Genomic DNA, 20,728 nt, shown 5'->3' on the forward strand with positions numbered 1-20,728 from the left:
CTACCAAAGACCGAACTCCAGGTCTATGCTCTCAAAGCCCGATACCGGTATACTAGTAGAACTGCATGAAACACAAGGATCGCTCAGCTGAAAGTTACCATCCTCTTACACAGTATAGGTTTGCACTTAGATAATCCAGCTGACCCTGAATACGTAATGCATAAACACAATTGGTAATGCACATATTCCTAGTAGTTGACTATATATTTTTGCCCACTCCACCATCAGGCAGCACATACGCCAGTGAACCCTCCAATGTCGGACACAAAGCCAACAGGCAGAGCATAGATAAGCGTCATCCAATAAGCTGTCCAAATATAACCGAGAAAACGAACAAAGTCTGTGCCCGAAATTAGACAGGAACATACCGACAGCGAGGTGAACTTACTGCCGTCTTGAATACCCGCCTCTCTGCCGTAATACTTAAGAATATCCTCGACGGTGACGACTGCCGCATAGGCTGGCATCTGCCAAAACATCCCCCAGCCATATTCAGCGGATGGAATCAGTAATGCGCAGGCATAGTGCTGGACTCCCGATACCAGAAACCCCACATAAAGCCTGCTGTACTTATAAAGTAATGTCCCTTTCTGCGCATTAAGAGCATTGGCGACAATATCGCCACACCTCGTAAAGATCTGTCGGAAAATCTGATGCCAGACGCGTCCCCAGAAATTGCGCACTGTGTAGAGATCGCGCATATTGCCGAAGAGGCTGGGCCAGCGATCGGGTGTTGATAGATGGAGTCCCACGAAGAGTATTGAAGCCTTTCGGTATTCGCTGTCCAGCATCAGACTATCACGAATTAACTGCAGAGCCACGAGTCCGTGTCTGTTGAGCAGAGGAAGGGAACTGAAGTCGACATGGGCGTCGACCTGAGCGGGCCAGAGTGCACAGAATGCGTACTTTCGGACCAGGTCTGAGATGTATTGGTTCAACAGGACTCTTCCTGCATTGGAAACAAGGAACTCCCTGAACGTAGAGAGTCAGCACGTCATCCGTCACGAAAACGGGGAGCAACAGTTCATACCAGCGTGACTGTGTTCGTTCGGCGCCCCGTGGAAGGTGCTGGTCCACGAAATTCCACCCCTGGCCCCGCCAGCACGACCAGAGCTCCACGCTCCACCTCAATTTAGTCAACCCTTGACGAAGAGTACTGCTATCCTTTGTGCCCTTATGAGTGATCGTTGTGCCGGATTGGGTAGTCTGGTGATAGTCGATCTCAGGTGTCCCTGCCACGAACATGAGAAGCCAGCGCACGGTGATCGAGATCATAAATATGGCATCCATAAAGAACGCAGGTCCGGAGACCCAATGAGTCAGGACATGAAGCCATAGACTAGTGAAAGCTGTAAGCCCGACAATGACGCGTAGAGGACCCGGGGGAGGCAGAGTGGTTAGGACAGCGACCGCCATGAAAATAGGGGTGAGAAGTTTCGTAGCCCAAACAGGCATCTCCTCACGAGATGAGTACGCATACTGCATGGCTTGGAGATTGCTAGTGAGGTTCTGAATTACATAGTCTGCCATAGTGCCCTAACTCTGAGCGAGCTGTGAGATGTATACCTGCGATTTCGGTTTGAAGAAGCAGCAAAAACAACATATGTAGGCAGGCTGGTAGCACCACAGGCATCCTTATTTTGATCTTTTGATAGAATATACTAGAGGATAAAACAGAGAGGCGTATTTGGAGTGGAAGGGAAAGCCCTTGAGATAGCTCGGGTGGTTTGTTTGTCAGCATCGGCAATAGCTCGGGAGGTTTTCGTGCAATTTCAGGTGCGAAAAGAAGGCTCAGCAAATCAAAAGCATGCTAGAAGCTAGTTGAACGATTGGTACTGAAGCTAGATTCCAGAACTCTGAAAAATGTAGATCACTGTAGCAATGTCTCCGATAGACATTATGGTGCAGGTGATCTTTCAGTTGCGGGTTGTGCCCAGCCCTAACCTCCCGGCAACCACCCGATGGAGGAAAAACCTTCAGAATCATGTAGCTCATCTCAAGTTTCGCCATGAATGATTTCAAATCGTGATTGCTAATCAATTCTCTCCGGGAGGGACAACGTTGGCCCGCCTTGAATGTCTTAAGGGGGTTTGTATAGGTTGCTGAAACCACTGTCTCTTTCCTGACTTCTCGTCGTTAGTTCCAAGTTTCGGGCAACGCCATCGAATCCTCTTCGAATCTCTTCGGCATTTTCTGGATACCATGTCATCAGATGATACAGTAAAGCAAGAGCACAGCTGCTCTGCTGATAGCGAGAAACAGGACAGCAGCTGCGCGTCTGATAACGAGCAACCGAAAGAACCCCAGAGCCCTCGCAACATACACGGCCTGTTATGGGTTGTCACTATTCTGGCCATCTACAGTTCCACGTTTCTGTTTGCTCTTGACAACACTATCGTCGCCAACATCCAACCCGCTATCATATCTTCCCTTAATGGCATCGAGAAGCTCGCCTGGTCCGGTGTCGCCTTTGTGATGGCATCCAGTGCCACAGTCCTGACATGGCTTCAGATCTTCAATCAGTTCAACATTAAGTGGATGTACATATTCTCCATTGCAGTGTTCATGGGAGGCTCGGCCATCTGTGGTGCAGCTCAGTCGATGGATATGCTGATTGGAGGTCGTGTCATCTGCGGCATCGGCGGTGTTGGTCAGTACGTCGGCGTGATGAACTTCCTCCCACGCCTGACGACGATGCAAGAGCGTCCCATGTACGTGAGTGCGATGGGTTTGACGTGGGGTGCAGGGACAGTACTGGGCCCGATCATCGGCGGCGCCTTCACCGATAGCTCAGCAGGATGGCGATGGTCATTCTACATCAACCTCGTTGTTGGTGGCCTCTTTGCGCCAGTTTACATATTCCTCCTCCCATCGCTAGAGCCACAGCCCGCGGGAACAACCGTGTCCAGTCGCCTGAAGCGTATGGATTTAGTGGGAACGCTCATTCTCTTTGCCGCCTTTGCTGCGGGAGTCATTGGCATAAACTTCGCAGGTGCAATGTATCCCTGGAGCGAACCGGGTATTATAGTCGCGATCACCCTTGGCGGAGTCCTCTTCATTGTGTTCGGAATCCAACAGACATACTGCATCCTCACGACGGAGGAGACCCGACTCTTCCCTGTGGAACTTGTTTCGTGGCGCCAACCTCTTCTCTCGCTGCTTTTCGTCTGCGGCTGCTGTACTGGTGTTTGCGTGACGGTTCCGACATATGTGATCCCACTGTACTTTCAGTTCACTGAAGGCGACGAATCGCTTCAATCCGGCGTCCGACTCCTTCCGTTCGTCTGTCTTCTGGTCTTCAGCTGCGTCTCTGGTGGCTATCTTGCAGGCCGTCTGGGTTACTATATTCCGTGGTACATCATGGGCGGTGGGTTCTGCCTGATAGGGTCCGCTCTCATGTATACCATCAAGCCCAGCAGCGGTCCTGGAGCCACCTATGGGTACAGCTCGCTGATTGGGTTGGGGTCTGGCATGTACCTTCAACTAGGCCATGCGGTAGCGCAAGCCAAAGTCAAGCCGGAGAAAGTCCCGGCAGCCGTGGCATTTACCACAACGGCGCAGCTGAACGGACTAACGTTTGCGCTTGTACTGTCGCAATGTGTCTTCGTAAACGAGGCAGCGAAGCGTGAGTATCTCCTACTGCTGAATTCCTTCAGCCATTACCGTAGTCGTGGCAATTATAAGCTAATATCCTTTAACTATAGGCATCGGCTGGATCCTCCCTCATGAACCACGTTCGACGATTGTGGACGCGATCTCAGGAACCGGGTCAACTTTTGTGCAGGAGTTGCCAACAGCTACACAAAATGAAGTTCTCGGTGCAATTGTAACCGCCATTGATCGGACATATATCCTCTGCATAGTTGCAGCTGCTGTGACCTTGCTCGCGACTTTAGGAATGAAATGGGAGCGTCTATTCATCGAGGCTGCCGCTGCAGCCTAGCAGCCTTAACGGTCTGCTGCATTCTTGCAAATCCTGTAGTAAAATTTCGATGGGTGCGGACTGAACTAGCTCGGCTTAAACGCATATTGTGGTGTCTGGGTGTGGATTTTTAGCTTGTGGTTACATCCTTGATAACCTTAAGAAATGTTCTTTTCAAGGTGATATTGCCAATGGATCAATATTGGCTACTACAATGTACTGTTATTTTAATCTGTAATAATTGTGTTTATTTGTGCGAGGTGCTGAAAATATCAAGACCAGAACCTAGCCGCAACGTAGATCTACTTACAGTCGAGAAAAATGTAGGCAGCCTCAGGGAGAACGAGCCGGCCATTCCGTCCGCCGAATGGCCCGAACGTAGAAATTCACCGGGCGAATCACGATAAAGTCCGGATCATACTCTATCCCCTCGTTGGTGGCGTTCACAAACTCGTAGCGGTAGACAAGCTCAGCCAAGGATATCTTTACTTCCTGCAACGCCACGTTGAATCCGATACAGCTGCGCGGACCAGCTGCAAATGGCACATACACGCTTCGGTGCCGATTCTTGACTTTCTCCGTCCGCCACCGGTCGGGGTCGAAGCGGTCCGGATTCTCCCAGTATGCCGTGTGGTGGTGGAGGTGAGGAATACTCGGGATGAGAATTGAACCCTGCGGCAGAGCCCATCCGCCCGGAAGGATGATGTCCTTCTTGACGTTTCGAGCAGGCTGGAAAGATGGACTATGCATGCGTTGTGCTTCCTTGACGAAGGCGTCCAGAAAGGGTAGGGCTTGGATCTCGTCGTACGTCCATCGTTTATCAGAGACGGCGCCGTGATCAACCAATTCTTGGAGGAGCCGGTCTTGCTGACCGGGGTATTCGACAAGGGAGTATATGAGCCAAGAGAGGAAAGCAGAGCTAGTCACAAAGCCGGCACCGACTAGAGCGAGCGTGTTGCTGAGAATGTACTCATGGCGTAGCTTGTTTCCATGTTCATCCGTTGCCCGCGCCAGGTAGTCTACGAGACAGGTTGCATGTAGCGCAGCCGTCTGTATAGGAAGGTCGCCAGTTGTGCCACCGTTTTTCTTTTGGCACGTTATGACGGCCTCCTCGATGAGACCGTATAATTCCCTTCGAGTGTTTTTAAGGGCGACGGGGTCTCCTGTTGATATATTCAATACAGTCTCAGCAACGGCAAACCAGGAAACCCATGTTCAGGAACTAGGAACATACCGAATGGTAGATAGGAATACCATGCTCCCTTTGTTTGTACGCGGCGATTGAGCGTAAGGTAGCGTTGAAGGAGCACAATGATAGGATGTACCGGACTGTCGACGGCGTCGAAATGATGAAGATCGACTCCAAGCACCAGCTGGCAGATCACTTGGGAAGCTAGTTTTGCTGTTAAGTGATAGACATTGAATGCCTGTCCGTTGTTATCGAATTTATCCAGCACGTTAAATACGGTGTCTACCGACTGCTGAAGTAGAGGAGTGTAGTGCCGAACGGCTCGAGGGGTCATGCTGGGGGGAATAAACTTGTGTGCCTCTTTCCACGCCGGGGATTCGGTATCACATAGAAACAGCGCTGTCTGGTCCCTGATTCCGTAAAGCGGATGACTCGCTGACGATGGTGCTTTGGTGAAGTAGTCATTGTCCCTGAACGCAAGTGCTGCAATGTCTGGGTCGTTTGTGAGGTATGTCACTCTGCCCATATTATTAGTCCGGATAACGGAACCATATTTGTTGAAGAGGCGTTCGTGATTTCCTAGATGATCTGGATAGATCTCAAAGTGGTTTCCAAATATAGGGATCCCTTGGGGCTGCTGAGGATAGCGTACGGGATGCCCGTTGACAGTTATACCGACTGATTCACTTCGCAAAATACTCTCGATAGTACTTATTGGGCCATGACAATCATGAAAGTCGATTCCTTCTGCACTCAATATATTGAAGACTTCTGCTAGTCCCTGTCGAAGCGCGTTCACTGTCTTTGGATCACCAACATCGAGCTCGCGTGTCGAGCGTTCCTTTTCACCAATAAGGTAGAATGTCTGGACTGTCATATTGAACGAGTTCGGATCATGGGCTTTGTGAATCAACTCGAAGATCGTCCAAATATCATTATAACGCAATTGTGCTCGGTCAGTTTTGTGAACTTCCCGAACCTCCCGTAAGACGCTCCTATTTTATACCTTACGGATTTCTATTGGCCTTGCTTGAGGAACAAACCTGCATCTTTGCGCGATATCATGGCATCTCCGGCTAGCATTACTTTGGCCGAAGTCGCGCGGCACAGCAGTCCGAATGACCTCTGGATTGTGATAGAGGGAAACGGTAAGAACCGTTCAGCGCAGAAGGACTCAACTAACGAAATGGAATAGTCTATGATGTAGCAGAATATCGTGAGGACCATCCCGGGGGTGATGAAATTCTCCGCCAATTTGCTGGAAAGGATGCCACGACAGAGTTTCAAGACGCCGGCCACTCGAATGACGCCTACGTGAAACTGAAGACGTTGCTCGTCGGTAGTCTGCAATCGAAAACCCTACCGGAAAATCAACCCGAAGAAAGTTCACGTATCGTTTCAATTGCCGTAAGCGATAGAGGCAAAATTCCGACCAAACGACAGGCAAGGAATGGAAATGACACGTCAAAGTATGGCCAGCTGCCTAGCCTAGTGCTCGCGGGAGGGCTAGCATTGTTGTTCTTTACACTAAAGCAACACCCCTGGCAATCTATTCAGGGCTATCTTTCGCAAGCCCAAGTTTCACGAGTTCAGTCGAGCGGATGGGTAGGGTTTCTCGGCGGATTCCTGACTGCCACAACATTAAACACTGCTGCCGCAACTTTTGTCGGCTTGACAGCCAAAAAGACTCTTTTGCTACGACACCGCGAGCTGGAGGAGTATCCGCGAGTAAAGCAGCATTACCTGCCGCTTCCTCCAAAGAAACCCGGTATCAGCGGTGAAAACACCCAGCAGTTTCTGACACTAGTGGATCGCCAATGCATCGCCCCCAATGTGTACAAGGTGCGGCTCCAGGGCGACGGATTGGTGATTGGACTAGGGCAGCATCTCAAAGTATTGGCCGAGATAGACGGAAGAAAAATCCAGCGAAGCTACACCCCAGTCTCCCCCGTTGGGAATTCGCCTAAAGTGGATTTAATCATCAAGGTCTACCCCAAGGGCCAACTAGGCAATTATCTTCTCAATCTCCCGCTCCAATCGCGGGTGGAGATACGCGGTCCGTTTGGTAGATATTCCCCGAGCCCGACGTGGAAGCATATCGCATGCATTGCAGGGGGTACCGGAATTGCCCCGATATACCAGGTAATGCGGGCATGGCCTGGAGAAATTACCCTCCTCTATGGAAATGAAACATGGGAGGACATCCTTTTGCGGGAGGAGCTGGAGCAACTGGTCCTTCAGTCACCCAGAAGAATTAAAGTGCACCACGTTCTGGGTCAACCAAAGTCGGACTGGAAGGGCCTTAGGGGCTGGATAACGAGAGAGATGATTCAGGACTTACTGCCGGAACCATCCTCAAGCACTGGGTTCTTGGTTTGCGGACCTGACGGGATGGTGCGGGCAATTCGGGGACATTTTGAGGCTATTGATGCGAATGGCGAGGAGAAGGCCAATGTGTTCGTTTTCTAGACTAGGCTAGGCGGTCTATATAAGAACTTGATAGTTTTCAAGGCAAAGTTCAACAAATCTGTCCTCCTTTAACATTCTTTTTCTAAGTGTCGACTCTACCATCATGCCCAAGATACTTTGCTTACACGGATACGGGACATCTGCCTCGATCCTCCAGCATCAGCTGGGCCCCTTCATGGCAGCTGCTGATCCCAGTTATGAGTTCGTCTTCCTGGAAGGAGAGATAGAATGCCAAAAGGCCCAAGGTCCGTACCCTTGTCAGAGCAAGGTCACATCCAAGTAACGAGATTGCAGGACTGGGGCCCTTCGTGAAGGGGCCATTCCTATGCTACAACGAGAGCTTCGCGCCAGCTGACATCCAGGAGTCCTGCGACCTTATCGACGAGATGATACAAGCAGCCGGCCCGTTCGACGGGATAATCGGCTTTAGCCAGGGCGGCTCGGTCGCCCTTTCGTATCTGCTCCAACGCCAGATCGACGGACACCCCCCTCCCTTTCGGTGGGCCGTGTTTTTCTCTACGGTGATCGCATTTGCTCCCAATGACACCTTTGGTAGCAACATACTTGCCAATCTTACGGACCACGAGATCCGTCTGTTGGATGGGTATCCTGCTACGGATCTCTCGTCGCTTCATCCGCTGACCCGAGCCCTATGCGAGACAACTGCGCAGACTTTCTACTCTGCCAAAACCGGGGGGTTTATCTCCCCTAATACCCCAATCGCGGAGTTCTCTAAGCGGGATGATCCCTCTCAGCCGCGAGTCTTCCACCCAGCCTTGTTGGGGGACCGGATTCCTATTCCGACTGTGCATATTACCGGCCGGAAGGACAATAGCTTGATGGTGGGTCTCTCTGTCCTTGTACAGGGCCTATGTGATCAGCGTCTGATACGATCCTTGACTCATTCCGGTGGCCACAATGTCCCCCGGTCTGCGGATGATGTCCGTGCTGCATGGGCTGCTGTGGATTGGGCTATCCAACATAGTCAGAAGCAGCATATCTGGTGAGTTGGCCAGCGCTAAATGTGCTTGTCTATAGTGCCAACGTTGAACAGGCCGTCGACTCTGTGAGATATGATCTTATTATGCCCTCCAAATAGGCTATAAAATAGAAGTACTCTTATATTGACATAATTTATTCGAGATATACCACAAATAATGATAATTGCGGCTAAGAAGGTATTCGGGCCAATCTTACATGCTCCAGCTGGGCCTGCGCACTAAACCACACGAAACCTTTCGGGAAGATATTGATTTCCAATAGGCATAGAGTAGACCGTGACCGTGTAGATTGTGTTCCTTTTCTTCCCCGCTAGCCTTATCTCTGTTCTTGTCTCGCAAACCCTCCGCAGAGCCGCCACACTCCTCCAAGCAAAACCCTCCAGGAAGAAATAACCCGGCAAGAAAATTGCCGGATGAATCTGCCGGGCGAAATTCATCATAGGTTTACTTATATGTACATTGCGCAGGTCAGCTTTGCAGACCTCGACATTACCAAACACAACTTACCAATCTCAACGATGTCTTCTTCAGATTCCCCGAACTATGGCGATGCCACGATGCCCATTGCCATCGTTGGCATGGCAGCCCGGTTCTCTGGTGAAGCAACTAACCCATCCAAGTTATGGGATATGATGGTACAGGGTCGAACTGGGCATTCCGCAGTTCCAGAGAATCGTTTCGACGCGGAGGCGTGGCATCATCCCAGCCACGAACGAAGAGGGACTGTAGGTTTATGAATTCAAAATTGGCAAAAAAAATGGATTGATGCAACGTGCTAATGATGCCATATGGCTAGATCCAACCACGAAGTGGCTTCTTCCTTCGTGAGGACCCTGCCGTTTTTGACGCACCATTTTTCTCGATGACGGCGAAGGAAGCTGCAGGAATGGACCCAATGCAGAGAAAACTTTTAGAAATTTCTTACGAGGCTTTTGAAAATGGTAGGCTGTCCGATAAGAAATATCCGTAAAAACAGAAATGCTGAACTCAACCAACAGCTGGCATCCCGATTACCAAGTTGCCTGGTACGGCGACCGGCGTCTACAGTGGTGTTATGACGAACGACTATGAGTTGATGACTGCCGGTGATCCAATGCAGTTGCCACAGAATGCAGCATCGGGAACAAGCCGTGCTATGCTTGCCAATCGGATTTCCTGGTTCTATGATCTTCGGGGTCCCAGCTTCGCGCTCGATACGGCTTGCTCGTCCAGTTTATATGCGCTACACCTGGCTTGTCAGTCACTGCAAGCAGGAGAGACTGACCAGGTACGCATACTCACTCGCTAGGAAGGAAGACCAGCGTTGACAGTGATTACAGGCGCTCGTAACAGGAGTCAATCTTATCCTAGCGCCAAATTTTATCTCCCAGCTTTCTTCGATGCACATGCTGAGCCCAGACGGGAAGAGCCATTCTTTCGACTCTCGTGCCAATGGCTACGCCAGAGGCGAGGCCCTTGCTGCAGTCGTGGTCAAACCACTCTATCAAGCACTCGCTGACGGTGACACTATCCGAGCAGTTATTCGAGGAAGTGGTGCAAATCAAGACGGTAAGACCGTTGGAATCACAATTCCAAACCCGCAGGCGCAAGCAGAACTTATCCGCAAAACATACGCTACAGCTGGGCTGGGTCTCGAACAGACAGGGTATTTCGAGGCACACGGCACAGGAACCCCTGTAGGTGATCCAATCGAGCTGAGCGCTATTGGGACAAGTTTCGGCGAGCATCGCAGCCAGAACTGTCCGCTTTTTGTGGGAAGCGTGAAGACGAATGTTGGCCATACGGAGGGGGCTGCCGGTCTGGCAGGCGTTGTGAAGACAGTGCTAGCTCTGGAGGCGGGTATTATTCCTCCACTGGCTGACTTTCAGGAGCTGAATGAAAAGCTTCGACTTGAGGAGTGGAAGTTGGCTCTCCCGCTCAAAGCAACTCCTTGGCCGATGCCGGGTCTTCGCCGGGCAAGTGTCAACTCGTTCGGTTTTGGAGGTGCCAATGCTCATGTTATCCTTGATGATGCCTATCATTACCTGAAATCCCACGGGCTGAGCGCAAACCATCATACAACACTGTCGGAAAGCGAGGACTCATCGGATTCAGGTCTGGAAATGGACTCCTCAACCAGTGACAGTGGGGAAGGGCAGTCGAGCAAGTTGTTACTTTTCTCAGCGTATGATGGCGCTGGTATTAAAAGGACAGAAGCCTCGTGGAACAGCCACCTTGCCGATATCCTCGCAGACAGCAAAACCGTGGACGAGACCATGGGGATGAATGACCTCGCATACACCCTTTCTGACCGCCGCACGACCTTCGACTTCCGGAGCTTTGCTGTGGCATCGAGCGTACAAGATCTGAAAGCTAAGCTTGAGAACGACGGCCTTCCGCGACTGAACAGGGCCTCTCGTCGCTCCAACCCTGTGTTTGTGTTCACGGGCCAGGGAGCCCAATGGCCCGCGATGGGGCGAGAACTGCTGTCTAACCCTATCTTTCGCGCCAGCATCGAGCGTAGCAAAGCCGTTCTCGAACTTGAAGGCTGCGAGTGGGATGTGGTGCAAGTTTTGTCAGATCCGCAGGACCAGCGCATCCATATCCCAGCCTTTTCCCAACCAGTCTGCACAATCTTACAGGTCGCTCTTGTTGATCTTCTGCAGTCATGGGGCATTCAACCTGCAGCAACGGTTGGTCATTCCAGTGGAGAGGTTGCGGCGGCTTATGCAGCGAAAATGATATCCCAGGACGAGGCTGTACGAATTGGATACTGGCGAGGCTTCTACAGTGAGCAGGTGAAGGCTCGACTAGAAAATATACGAGGTTCCATGATGGCCGTCGGTCTATCAGAATCTCAGGCCACTTCGTACCTAAACCGGGTACCAGAAGGCAGTGTAGTCGTTGCCTGTATCAACAGCCCGTCCAGTGTCACTTTATCTGGCGAAGATCATTCGATCAAGACTCTCGAAGCAATCCTGCAGGCAGACGGCCACTTTGCGCGTAAGCTTCGTGTGGAGGTTGCCTACCATTCTCCTCACATGAAGACCGTTGCAGATGAGTTCCTGAACGCTGTTGGCATAATCACTCCACAGCCTTCTGAAATCCCGATGTTCAGTTCGGTTACGGAAACCCGGGTTGAGGACCCAGCGACTCTCGTTGCTTCATACTGGATGCAGAACCTGATATCCCCAGTTCGTTTCTCTGGTGCACTAGCAACCCTACTAAATGACACCCCCAGTGTAAAGGCAAATACTCGCCGTCGACGCACTGCTGGTATTGTCTGGAGTGCTCTGATCGAGGTTGGACCCCATGAGGCACTGAAAGGGCCATGCCGTCAGATCATGTCGGGCCTAAACACCAAATTAGCAGACCAGATTCCTTATATGTCTGTCCTTAGCCGCGGTAAGAGTGCAGTGGAGACATCACTGACAGCAGCTGGCCTCCTTTGGGCGTCGGGACATCCGATCAATATACGTGAGGTAAACCAGTATCGGGATACTGGTGAGAGGGTGATCACTGACCTGCCACCGTACCCCTGGAACCATGAAAAGGGCTTTTGGCATGAACCTGCGGCCTCTATATCCGCACGATTGAGAAAAGAACCACGCAACGATCTCCTGGGTGTGCCAGTGGCGCAGCAAAACCCTTTCGAGCGGTGCTGGCAAAACTATCTCTCCGTCTCAGAATGTCCTTGGCAGAAAGATCACGTCATTACTGGCACTGTACTGTATCCGGGAGCTGGACATCTGATTATGGCCTTTGAAGCTGCCATCCGGCTGGCTGCTGACAATAGACCGCTGAAGGGAGTCTCGTTCTCTGATGTCCACTTTGACAAGGGGCTTGTCATCCCGTCGGACGACCATGGCGTCGAGACACGACTCTGCACACGGCCTCATGAGAGCCTGTTAGACTGGTACCACTACACTTTATACTCCATCAACGCCACTGGAGACTGGACAAAACACTCTTGGGGCTCGTTCAGCCTCCACTACGAGGATGCTGTCAGCGTGCAGCAAGCGAAACGCAGCAAAGGCGAATACGACGATATCAACACTCGTGCATGTCGGAAGCTGGATGTTGAGTCGTTCTACGAGCAGCTCCTGTCAATCGGCACAGAATATGGGCCGACATTCCGCAACTTAGTACATGCTGCTGCGGCTCCTGGTTACCACAGCGGCGTGGGTACCATCACAATACCAGACACTAAATCAGTCATGCCTCACGAGTTTGAATATCCTCACTTGATCCATCCCGCCACGCTGGATGCCATCTTTCACTTGATATTCGTGGCCATGGGCGAGGGCAACGCGCTCTCCGAGTCTGCCATCCCAACACGGGTAGACCGCATTTACATTTCCACGGATCTGCCTCGAGGTGTCGGAGCCAAGTATACAGGTTACGGTCGCGCGGAGCCTGTCTCCAGCCGCGATACCTTGGGGACTATCGTCGTCTCGGATGAAAATTGGTCAGCAGGACCCAAGATCATTGTTGAAGGGATGACTGTCACGGAAGTCTCTGCTGGTGCTTCTACCTCATTCAACTCCTTGCTTATACCGGGGGGCCAAGGTCGCATTGCCACGCTTGAATGGAAGGAGGATGTGGACTCACTTGTCGGGCCGACGGCTGAGTCGTGGCTGGCCCAGAAAGGGCCAAGTATTGGGGGCCAGGCCAGCGATGTGACTGAAGCGGTGCAGCGCCTCGACGCTTGGCTGGAACTTTCCTGTTTCAAGAGCACAGACCTTGGCACCCTTGTTATATGTCCCTCGAAATTGAAAGGCAGTTTTGAACTCGTCAAGAAATATGGCTCTAAGCATGGAGAAAGGTATCGGTTCGGCCGGACCACGATCATCGAATTTTCCGAGAATGATATTTCAGCAGCAGAGAGTGCTTTCGCACCGCACGGAATTGAATCTTCATATGCTGCTATCGATCTTTCAGCCACTCCTGAGCATGCTATGGAACAATTGGGGATGTTCGATTTGATCATCGCTGAGGAGAATGTTATTGTCCAATTTCCCGATGTCACAAAGATACTGCATCGGGAAGGCAGAGTCGCTATTATTAGGAGTCATGCTTTACCCGATGAGCGCCACTTCGCAGCAACAAAGGGCTTACTGAAGGAAATCTCATTTGAGTCTCAGGACGGCTCTATCCTACAAATTGCTGGTTTGGGATTGGAAATGGATCCAGCCATTCGCAGCCTTGATGACGTTGTACTGTTACAACATGTAGATGCTTCCCCAGCTGCCAAAAACTTTGAAAAAAGGCTTACGGCCCAGCTAACCAGTCTCGGTGCGCATGTACGGAGCAATACCATAGCAAACGCGAGCAGCCTTTCAGGAAACATCGTGATCTCTTTGCTAGAGATTGATTGTCAATTTGTCATATCATGGACATCGGAAGAATTCGAACAATTCCGCCAGCTGACCAACGCGAGATACGTCCTATGGATTACGCGCGGGGGCTTGCTCGACGCAGACCGGGCATCGCTTGATTATGCGCCGTCCACCGGCCTTCTGCGTACTGTCCGCGTTGAAAAGCCCCAAATTCGACTGCCTCACTTGGATCTCTCCCCTAGCCTGGACTTGAACTCGGATCGCGCGGTTGAAATTGTGATATCTGCATTCCACTCCAGCATCAAGCCCTCTGTAAAGGAAAAGAATCTCGAAATGGAATATGCAGAGTCCAACGGGCTATTATACATCCCAAGAGCTCGAGGGCATGCGGCCTTAGACCACGAGCTTGCCCTTCGGGGTGAGAAAGTGTCCAGCATCCCGGGGCCACTGTCTGCGCCTGGAATAGCACGACGACTTGAGACTTCCCTGGCTGGAAGCCCATCTCAGGCTCGCTGGGTTCCTGACGAGACAGTCGGAGATAAGCTGGCAGATTTTGATGTTGAAATCCAGGTCTCTCACGTGGGCTTGGAGCACAGTAAGGTCGAAAATTATCTAAATGGAAAACAGCTTTCGCTAGCACCTGGCCTCGGGCGCGTGGCAGTTGGGACCCTGACCAGGGCTGGTGCAAAAGTTTCACGATTCATTCCTGGTGACCAAGTGTTTGCTTTGCACGCCGCACCTTTCCATACACACCTGCGCGTCACCGAAGACGCTGTCCACGCAGTCCCGGACATCCTGTCTCCAGCTCAGGCTGCACATCTTCCGCTAGCTGCGGCTCGAGCCTGGCACTCGCTTATCGATGTTGCAGCGTTCCGCGCTGGTCAATCTGTCTTTGTTAATGGTGCAAGCGATACTGTCGGGCGACTAACTGTTGAGCTGGCGCGGCTTCTGAAGGGGGATGTTTTTGCCTCTGTTAGCTCTGATGACGAAAAGCACACTCTGACGAAAACCTACAACATACCAGAAGATCATATTTTCAGCCTTTCACACCGAACTGACTGGGCATCAGACCTCAAAGCCGCGATGGGACAGGGGCAGCTAGATATTGTGATCAACAACGCAACGCCAAGCCCAGCAATTCGCAGCCTTTTCCAATCAATTGCACCAAAAGGACGATTCGTAGACCTTACCCAGCGTCTCGATCCGTCGTTGCTCGACCCAAGGATGTTCCAGCGGAACGTTACTTTGTCCTTGGTGGATTGGGAGTCTTTGACCAACCCGCAGCTGGGCGCCCTGATGGTTAGATCACTAGATTTGCTACGAGCAGGGGCCTTAACCCCGATCAAGGAAGAATATATCTTTTCGGTATCTGACCTGCCAGAAGCATTATTGTCCGTCGGCCAACAGCAACATGAGCGAGTCGCAGCACCGGTGGTGGTGGAGTTCTCCGCAGATGCCACAGTTCCTTTACTTCCATCTCTTCCCGCACCACTTCACCTTAAACCCGATGCGACCTATATTCTCGCTGGGGGGCTGGGTGCTCTTGGGCTTACCATTGCAGAGAATATGTGTAGCCACGGTGCCGGCCACTTGGTGTTCCTCAGCCGCTCCGGGGCATCGAGCCAAAGACAGCAAGAGGCGCTTGAGAGCTTCCGTGCTCGCGGATGCAAGGTCGACGTGGTGAAGTGTGACGTGACGGACCAAGAACAGGTGCAAGCTCTGGCTACCCAGATTCGGGAGCAATCGTGGAATGTTCGCGGCATCATCCAACTGGCAATGGTTCTCCGGGTATGTAATTGGACTTCATTCACCGTGACCGGCTAACCCACTGACCTTATTGCTTGCAGGACTCGATCTTCGAAAATATGACCTTCGATAAGTGGGAAACAGCTGTCAACCCTAAGATCAAAGGAACGTGGAACCTGCACGCCGAGCTTCCCAAGGATGTTGATTTCTTCATCATTCTCTCTTCGCTCTCTGGCATCATTGGAAATACTGCCCAAGCTAACTACTGCGCCGGTAATACATATGAGGACGCTCTTGCCCATTATAGGCGTAAGCAGGGCCTCGCCGCGACGACCCTCAACGTCGGCCTGGTCACGGACGCAAGCCACTTCAACGAGAATTCCACAATCGAAGACTATCTGCGTAAATATAGTCACTGGATAGCCGCCCAGGTCACCGACAGCGAGCTGCAGCACACCATCACTGCCGTGATGCGGAGGACAGTCGGCGACAAGAATGAGCCCGTACCCGACCAGCTCCTGGTCGGTCTCTCAGATAACGTCCGGCGTGACGGAAACAGTCTGAATTTGTGGCCACAGGACCGCAAATTCGACCACAGGATCAGTCTAGAAGATGGGCTCGGTGTGGTTGAGAAGGATACGAATCAACAGAAATTAAAGGCATCCACGACAGTCGCTCAGGCGCACGAGGTCGTTGAGACAGCATTACGCTTGAATGTTGCCGCGGCTATGACTGCCTCCCCGGATGATATTGACATTGAGAAACCGCTCTATGCCTTTGGCAGTATGTATTCATCTCTCTCTATCCTTCCGTCTCATCTCATCACAGCTCCATTCGCTTCCTGCCCAGTTACTAACATGTAGACAGTTGACTCGCTTAAAGGGATTGAAGTCCGTAATTGGATTTTTAGCGAGCTGCAGGCCGATGTATCCGTGTTTGAGGTTCTTAGTCCGATGACCCTAAGCCGCCTGGCTCTCAAGATTGTTTCGAAGAGCACGCTCGTGGGCGCGGAGCTTGCTGCAGAAGCTGCGGCGGACAGTGTGGCGTAAGATTTTGGCTATACCACATGGCATGATATACTACCAGATGCCAGGTATAGGATCTGCTTACTAGTTGGGGCCTTTAGGTCGTCTGTTTGTCACCTTCACATTATAACTCTAAACTCGGCATATAGAATTTCCGATTTCCAGATAGAATATACAAGACTATTGACATCACCTCCTATAGGACGAAATCAAGGTTGCCAAATGTTTTTAGCATCATTAGCCATAGCCCAAACAGTCGTTTAGAAGCAGATAGGAACTCGACGAAAGCATGAAATACCTGAAAGTAGAATGACTGGCGACAGTACAATGCGAGCAGCTCCTGCCTGTGACGGAGTACCGCCAATCCCTCCATACCAGAGCTTGTCTGATATGCTTGAAGGGAAGCCATTGCAGTGTTTTGTTTCGATACCTGAAGCACAGCCATAGCGAAGTAGATAGAGGGTACTGCATGGGCCAATTATCTGGCGTTTGATACTACCGGTTCAACGTGCGTCGAATCACCGGTACTCAAGAAGCAATTCAATCGCCAGCCTCTAACACAATAGTGAGCTTATCTGGACAAACCATTGGAGAAAGAAGGTAGAATACTGACTTTCTAGCTCTTATACCACGCCACTGCAGCTCAGGCACCGTATCTAGTCGAAGAGTATGACCTAGGAAAGTGAACGATACCGCAATGCGATACCAACAATACTCTTTGTCCAGCAGTATGTATAGCTCAAGAAGAGAGACAGGAAATTCATTAGGACTGACATTCAACTCCTCCAGGTTATGTTTGGGTTAGGGCCAAAGCACTCATACGCAGAGTATCTTTGGAGCTATACAGGGAGCACCCGTATGCCTGCAGGTGCTGGGCCACGATTCACCAAGGACAATATATTGGGCCTGTTATGCACGATAGATGAGGCAATGGGATGAGGGATGCCTCATATGGCGTACTGTAAAATTTATAAGTGACTTTCGTCTACGGTTCATACTCTGAGTACATATCACACTACAACCGAGCCTTCGCCGCTGATTCCTTTAACTGCTGCTTCAACACCCGCCTCAGAATTTTCCCGCTCGGACTCTTTGGGATATTCTCTACCACATATATGCCTCCTCGCAACCGCTTATGGTTCGCAACCCTAGCGTTGAACCAGAGATGAATATCTTCAATGACCTTTCCTACTCCCCTCTCGTCAATACCCTGCCGCAGCGTAACAAACGCAGTCGGCAACTCTGTCGCCCTTGCGTCCACCCAGACTCCAATAACAGCGACGTCTACCACATCCGGATGATCAACAAGCTTACCCTCCAGCTCGCTCGGGATGACCTGTAAGCCCTTGTACTTGATCATCTCCTTGATCCGATCCTGTATGGTAATATATCCCTCAGCGTCAATAACGCCAATATCGCCCGTACGAAACCACGAAACTCCATCGTCATCCACGTGGAACGCACCCCTCGTTGCCTCCAAGTTATTATAGTATCCCGGTGTAACATTCGGTCCACGACACCAGATCTCGCCGGGTTGGCTGGCTCCATCCTTGCCCACGTCCGCGTCGAGCATCGTCTCCGGATCAACGAAACGAAACTCCATATTTGGCACAATACAACCTACGCCGGCACCTCTCTTGTCCATTCGATCATTCGGGATTCCAGTTGCGATTGGCGAGGTCTCGGTAAGTCCCCACGACTGCGTGCAGAAGACCTCCGTTCCAAAGATATCCTTAAATCGGGTCTCAAGCGCCGACGAGAGCTCGATTGTCAGCGGTGCGGCGGCGGAGAGAATCCGCCGTACGCTGCGCAGATTGTAATTGCGGATTCGATCATCCTTGACCAGCATGAGTGCGATTGGAGGCACGAGCGCCAGCTCCTGCGGCTTGTATTTCTCAACGCACGAGAGGTACGTGTCAAGATCGAAACGCGGGAGGATCACCACAGGCGTGCCCCACGTTAGACACTGGCACATGTATAAATTCAGCCCATAAATGTGACTGAAGGGGAGGAAGGCAATCGCGGCGGTGCGGTCGACCCGCTGAGCTGCGGAGCCTGAGTCGAGGAGTTGGGCGCGCCATTGTTGAAGGTTCGATGTAATATTTCGGTGGGTGGTGATCACGCCTTTCGCTGGCCCGGATGTGCCCGAGGAGAAGCAGATGAATGCGATTCGCGACCCGGCTTCGTGAGCAGGGATTTGGCGGAGTGCGGTGGGGGCATAGGTGCTCGCTAATTGCTGGCAGGTGAGGTGGCCGGGTGCAGATGATTGGCCGTCGAGGACGATGACTTTCTCAATCGAGGTGCCCTTTGCTGCTGCTCTTGCAGTAGAAAGAAGCGACGAGTGGGCGATGATGAATCGTGCCCGACTGGTCTTCAGCTGAGCGTGTAGTTCCTGAGCCGTAAGTGCCGCGCTAGTAGGGGCCACAACGGCCAGGGACCCGATGATAGCGTGGCAGGCAATGGGATAGTCGATCGTATTAGGGCTGAACAGAGCGACGACATCGTGTTCCCTGAGACCGAATAGCTGTTGCAGCCCGTTCGCCAGGGACCGCGTGCGTTGGATGACATCCCCGTACGTGTACTGTTCTCCGCTGAGGGCATCGATATACATGGGACGGGAAAGGGGAGTATCGAACGGGTTCGAGAAGACCTTGGAGACCAGGTCGACCGACTCGATCTCAAGGTTGGGGAAAGGTGATCGGTAGATTTTCTGGCTCATGTTCCTCTTTGTTTGGGGCACTGAACTGGCGTATTCAAGCTCCTTTCTTTGATTTCCTGAACCAAATATCAAGAGTCACTTCCCACTATTAGAAGATAGAGAAGATTGGTCACGATCTGAGAGTGAGCTCCCTGTAGAACGCAGGTCAAGATAGCAGGCAATATGAGATTGCGTAGGGTTCAATCCTAACACGTGATTGCTGGGTAGATGGAACGTTCGAAAAAACAGATGCATTAATTGCGATGATAGAAGACGATACGGTGGTTAGGCGTTCTTATATACCTTTCCATTTTCTAGCTTTGTCTGAACCCCGCCAAGGATTGGGTTTCGTTGGACATGCGAATGATATTATGCCCCTGGGGTTCTAGTGAGATATTCGTGCTCTCAGCAATCCACCCCAAGACCTGCCGACCCGCGGTTTAACCTGCCCTACCGGTTCTGGAAATCTAAGTGCCACGATCGTAGTACCATACCCGAATTTGACTTGCACTAATGCATATTTCTCCACGCCTTTATGATCTGCGCCAGGCATCATGTGATTGTCCCTACCGTGTGAATGGGCTTCTTCCTGTTCGTCTGTTATTTTCTTTAAGATCCATGCTCTGCGGTGTTATGCTGGGCTGTTCCTGACTGCCCCTGGCTGGTTTTAGATTGTCCTCATATCGCCCCGGGGATCATTGTTGTCGTCCTGTTATGTCCTTGTGAAGGCACCAAGGCACCTCTTGAGTGGGTCTTAATAACAGCCATGTATGGATGTTACGTAGTTTGGCTTACAACGGCACCATACAGGGAACCGGCTACCGACTGGATAGCCGATTGAGTAAACGCGATATATGTCTAAAGCCTGGCTGATGTGAGTGGATCTGGGGTAGGGGCGAGGGTCAGCTCAACCCTCCGCAATTATAGACCCGGCGGGGATTTCTGCTTCGGATCGAATTATCGGCAGTTCTGCCAATTAACTTGGGCCGCGGTTCTCGGCGACAATGCTACTGGGCCTAGCTTGAACTAGCCCTCACCGCAGATCCTTACATTCAATGTTCGGCGACTCAGTATAATATTCTTAGCGTGCTCTCTGCCTAACAGGACTCGCACTGTCTCGCTGAGACTACCGCGTTAAACGAGGTCATTATGGATTAGGCCAGGGACACGTAGTGATGACAATGTATACCGGATTCTCTCCAAAAGCCAATCCAGGGCGTCAGACTCGAAGTCACATAAACATTCTTCAATGTTGAAATGCAGCCAACCCCGTCTCACTTAGCTCATGGCCGATACCTGCTACCTTGGTAACTTCATTATATCGCTTCCCCCTTGCCCTTGCCTGGCATGCTGGGTGACA

At 51.4% G+C, this 20,728-nt stretch overlaps 7 protein-coding genes across 7 annotated transcripts, besides 1 other annotated feature; 4 read left to right on the forward strand and 3 right to left on the reverse strand.

The window, feature by feature from the left end:
* ANIA_09220 (putative toxin biosynthesis protein (GliH)) lies at positions 1 to 1,530 on the reverse strand (the record flags this gene model as incomplete). Its single annotated transcript, XM_677397.1, has 4 exons — positions 1 to 102; positions 240 to 340; positions 389 to 972; positions 1,031 to 1,530. The coding sequence occupies 4 exons, from the start codon at positions 1,528 to 1,530 to the stop codon at positions 1 to 3; spliced, it is 1,287 nt and encodes a 428-aa protein (XP_682489.1).
* Positions 1 to 20,728: part of a sequence feature (contig 1.170 861..216503(-1)) that runs on past both edges of the window.
* On the forward strand, positions 2,203 to 3,943 carry ANIA_09219 (protein alnE; the record flags this gene model as incomplete). Its single annotated transcript, XM_677396.1, has 2 exons — positions 2,203 to 3,625; positions 3,705 to 3,943. 2 exons carry the CDS (start codon positions 2,203 to 2,205, stop codon positions 3,941 to 3,943), a joined length of 1,662 nt encoding a protein of 553 aa, XP_682488.1.
* Positions 4,256 to 5,988, reverse strand: ANIA_09218 (protein CYP540D1; the record flags this gene model as incomplete). Its single annotated transcript, XM_677395.1, has 2 exons — positions 4,256 to 5,085; positions 5,157 to 5,988. The coding sequence occupies 2 exons, from the start codon at positions 5,986 to 5,988 to the stop codon at positions 4,256 to 4,258; spliced, it is 1,662 nt and encodes a 553-aa protein (XP_682487.1).
* Positions 6,175 to 7,580, forward strand: ANIA_11198 (uncharacterized protein; the record flags this gene model as incomplete). Its single annotated transcript, XM_050612385.1, has 2 exons — positions 6,175 to 6,259; positions 6,307 to 7,580. 2 exons carry the CDS (start codon positions 6,175 to 6,177, stop codon positions 7,578 to 7,580), a joined length of 1,359 nt encoding a protein of 452 aa, XP_050468313.1.
* On the forward strand, positions 7,684 to 8,587 carry ANIA_11199 (uncharacterized protein; the record flags this gene model as incomplete). Its single annotated transcript, XM_050612386.1, has 2 exons — positions 7,684 to 7,825; positions 7,875 to 8,587. 2 exons carry the CDS (start codon positions 7,684 to 7,686, stop codon positions 8,585 to 8,587), a joined length of 855 nt encoding a protein of 284 aa, XP_050468314.1.
* Positions 8,995 to 16,694, forward strand: ANIA_11191 (type I polyketide synthase; the record flags this gene model as incomplete). Its single annotated transcript, XM_677394.2, has 6 exons — positions 8,995 to 9,306; positions 9,378 to 9,522; positions 9,580 to 9,848; positions 9,901 to 15,687; positions 15,747 to 16,428; positions 16,513 to 16,694. The coding sequence occupies 6 exons, from the start codon at positions 8,995 to 8,997 to the stop codon at positions 16,692 to 16,694; spliced, it is 7,377 nt and encodes a 2,458-aa protein (XP_682486.2).
* On the reverse strand, positions 17,686 to 19,389 carry ANIA_09216 (acyl--CoA ligase; the record flags this gene model as incomplete). The annotated part of the gene is made up of 1 exon (XM_677393.1): positions 17,686 to 19,389. The coding sequence occupies one exon, from the start codon at positions 19,387 to 19,389 to the stop codon at positions 17,686 to 17,688; it is 1,704 nt and encodes a 567-aa protein (XP_682485.1).

This window comes from Aspergillus nidulans, chromosome VI, assembly GCF_000011425.1.
Source record: "Aspergillus nidulans FGSC A4 chromosome VI".
Taxonomy (NCBI): Eukaryota; Fungi; Ascomycota; class Eurotiomycetes; order Eurotiales; family Aspergillaceae; genus Aspergillus; species Aspergillus nidulans.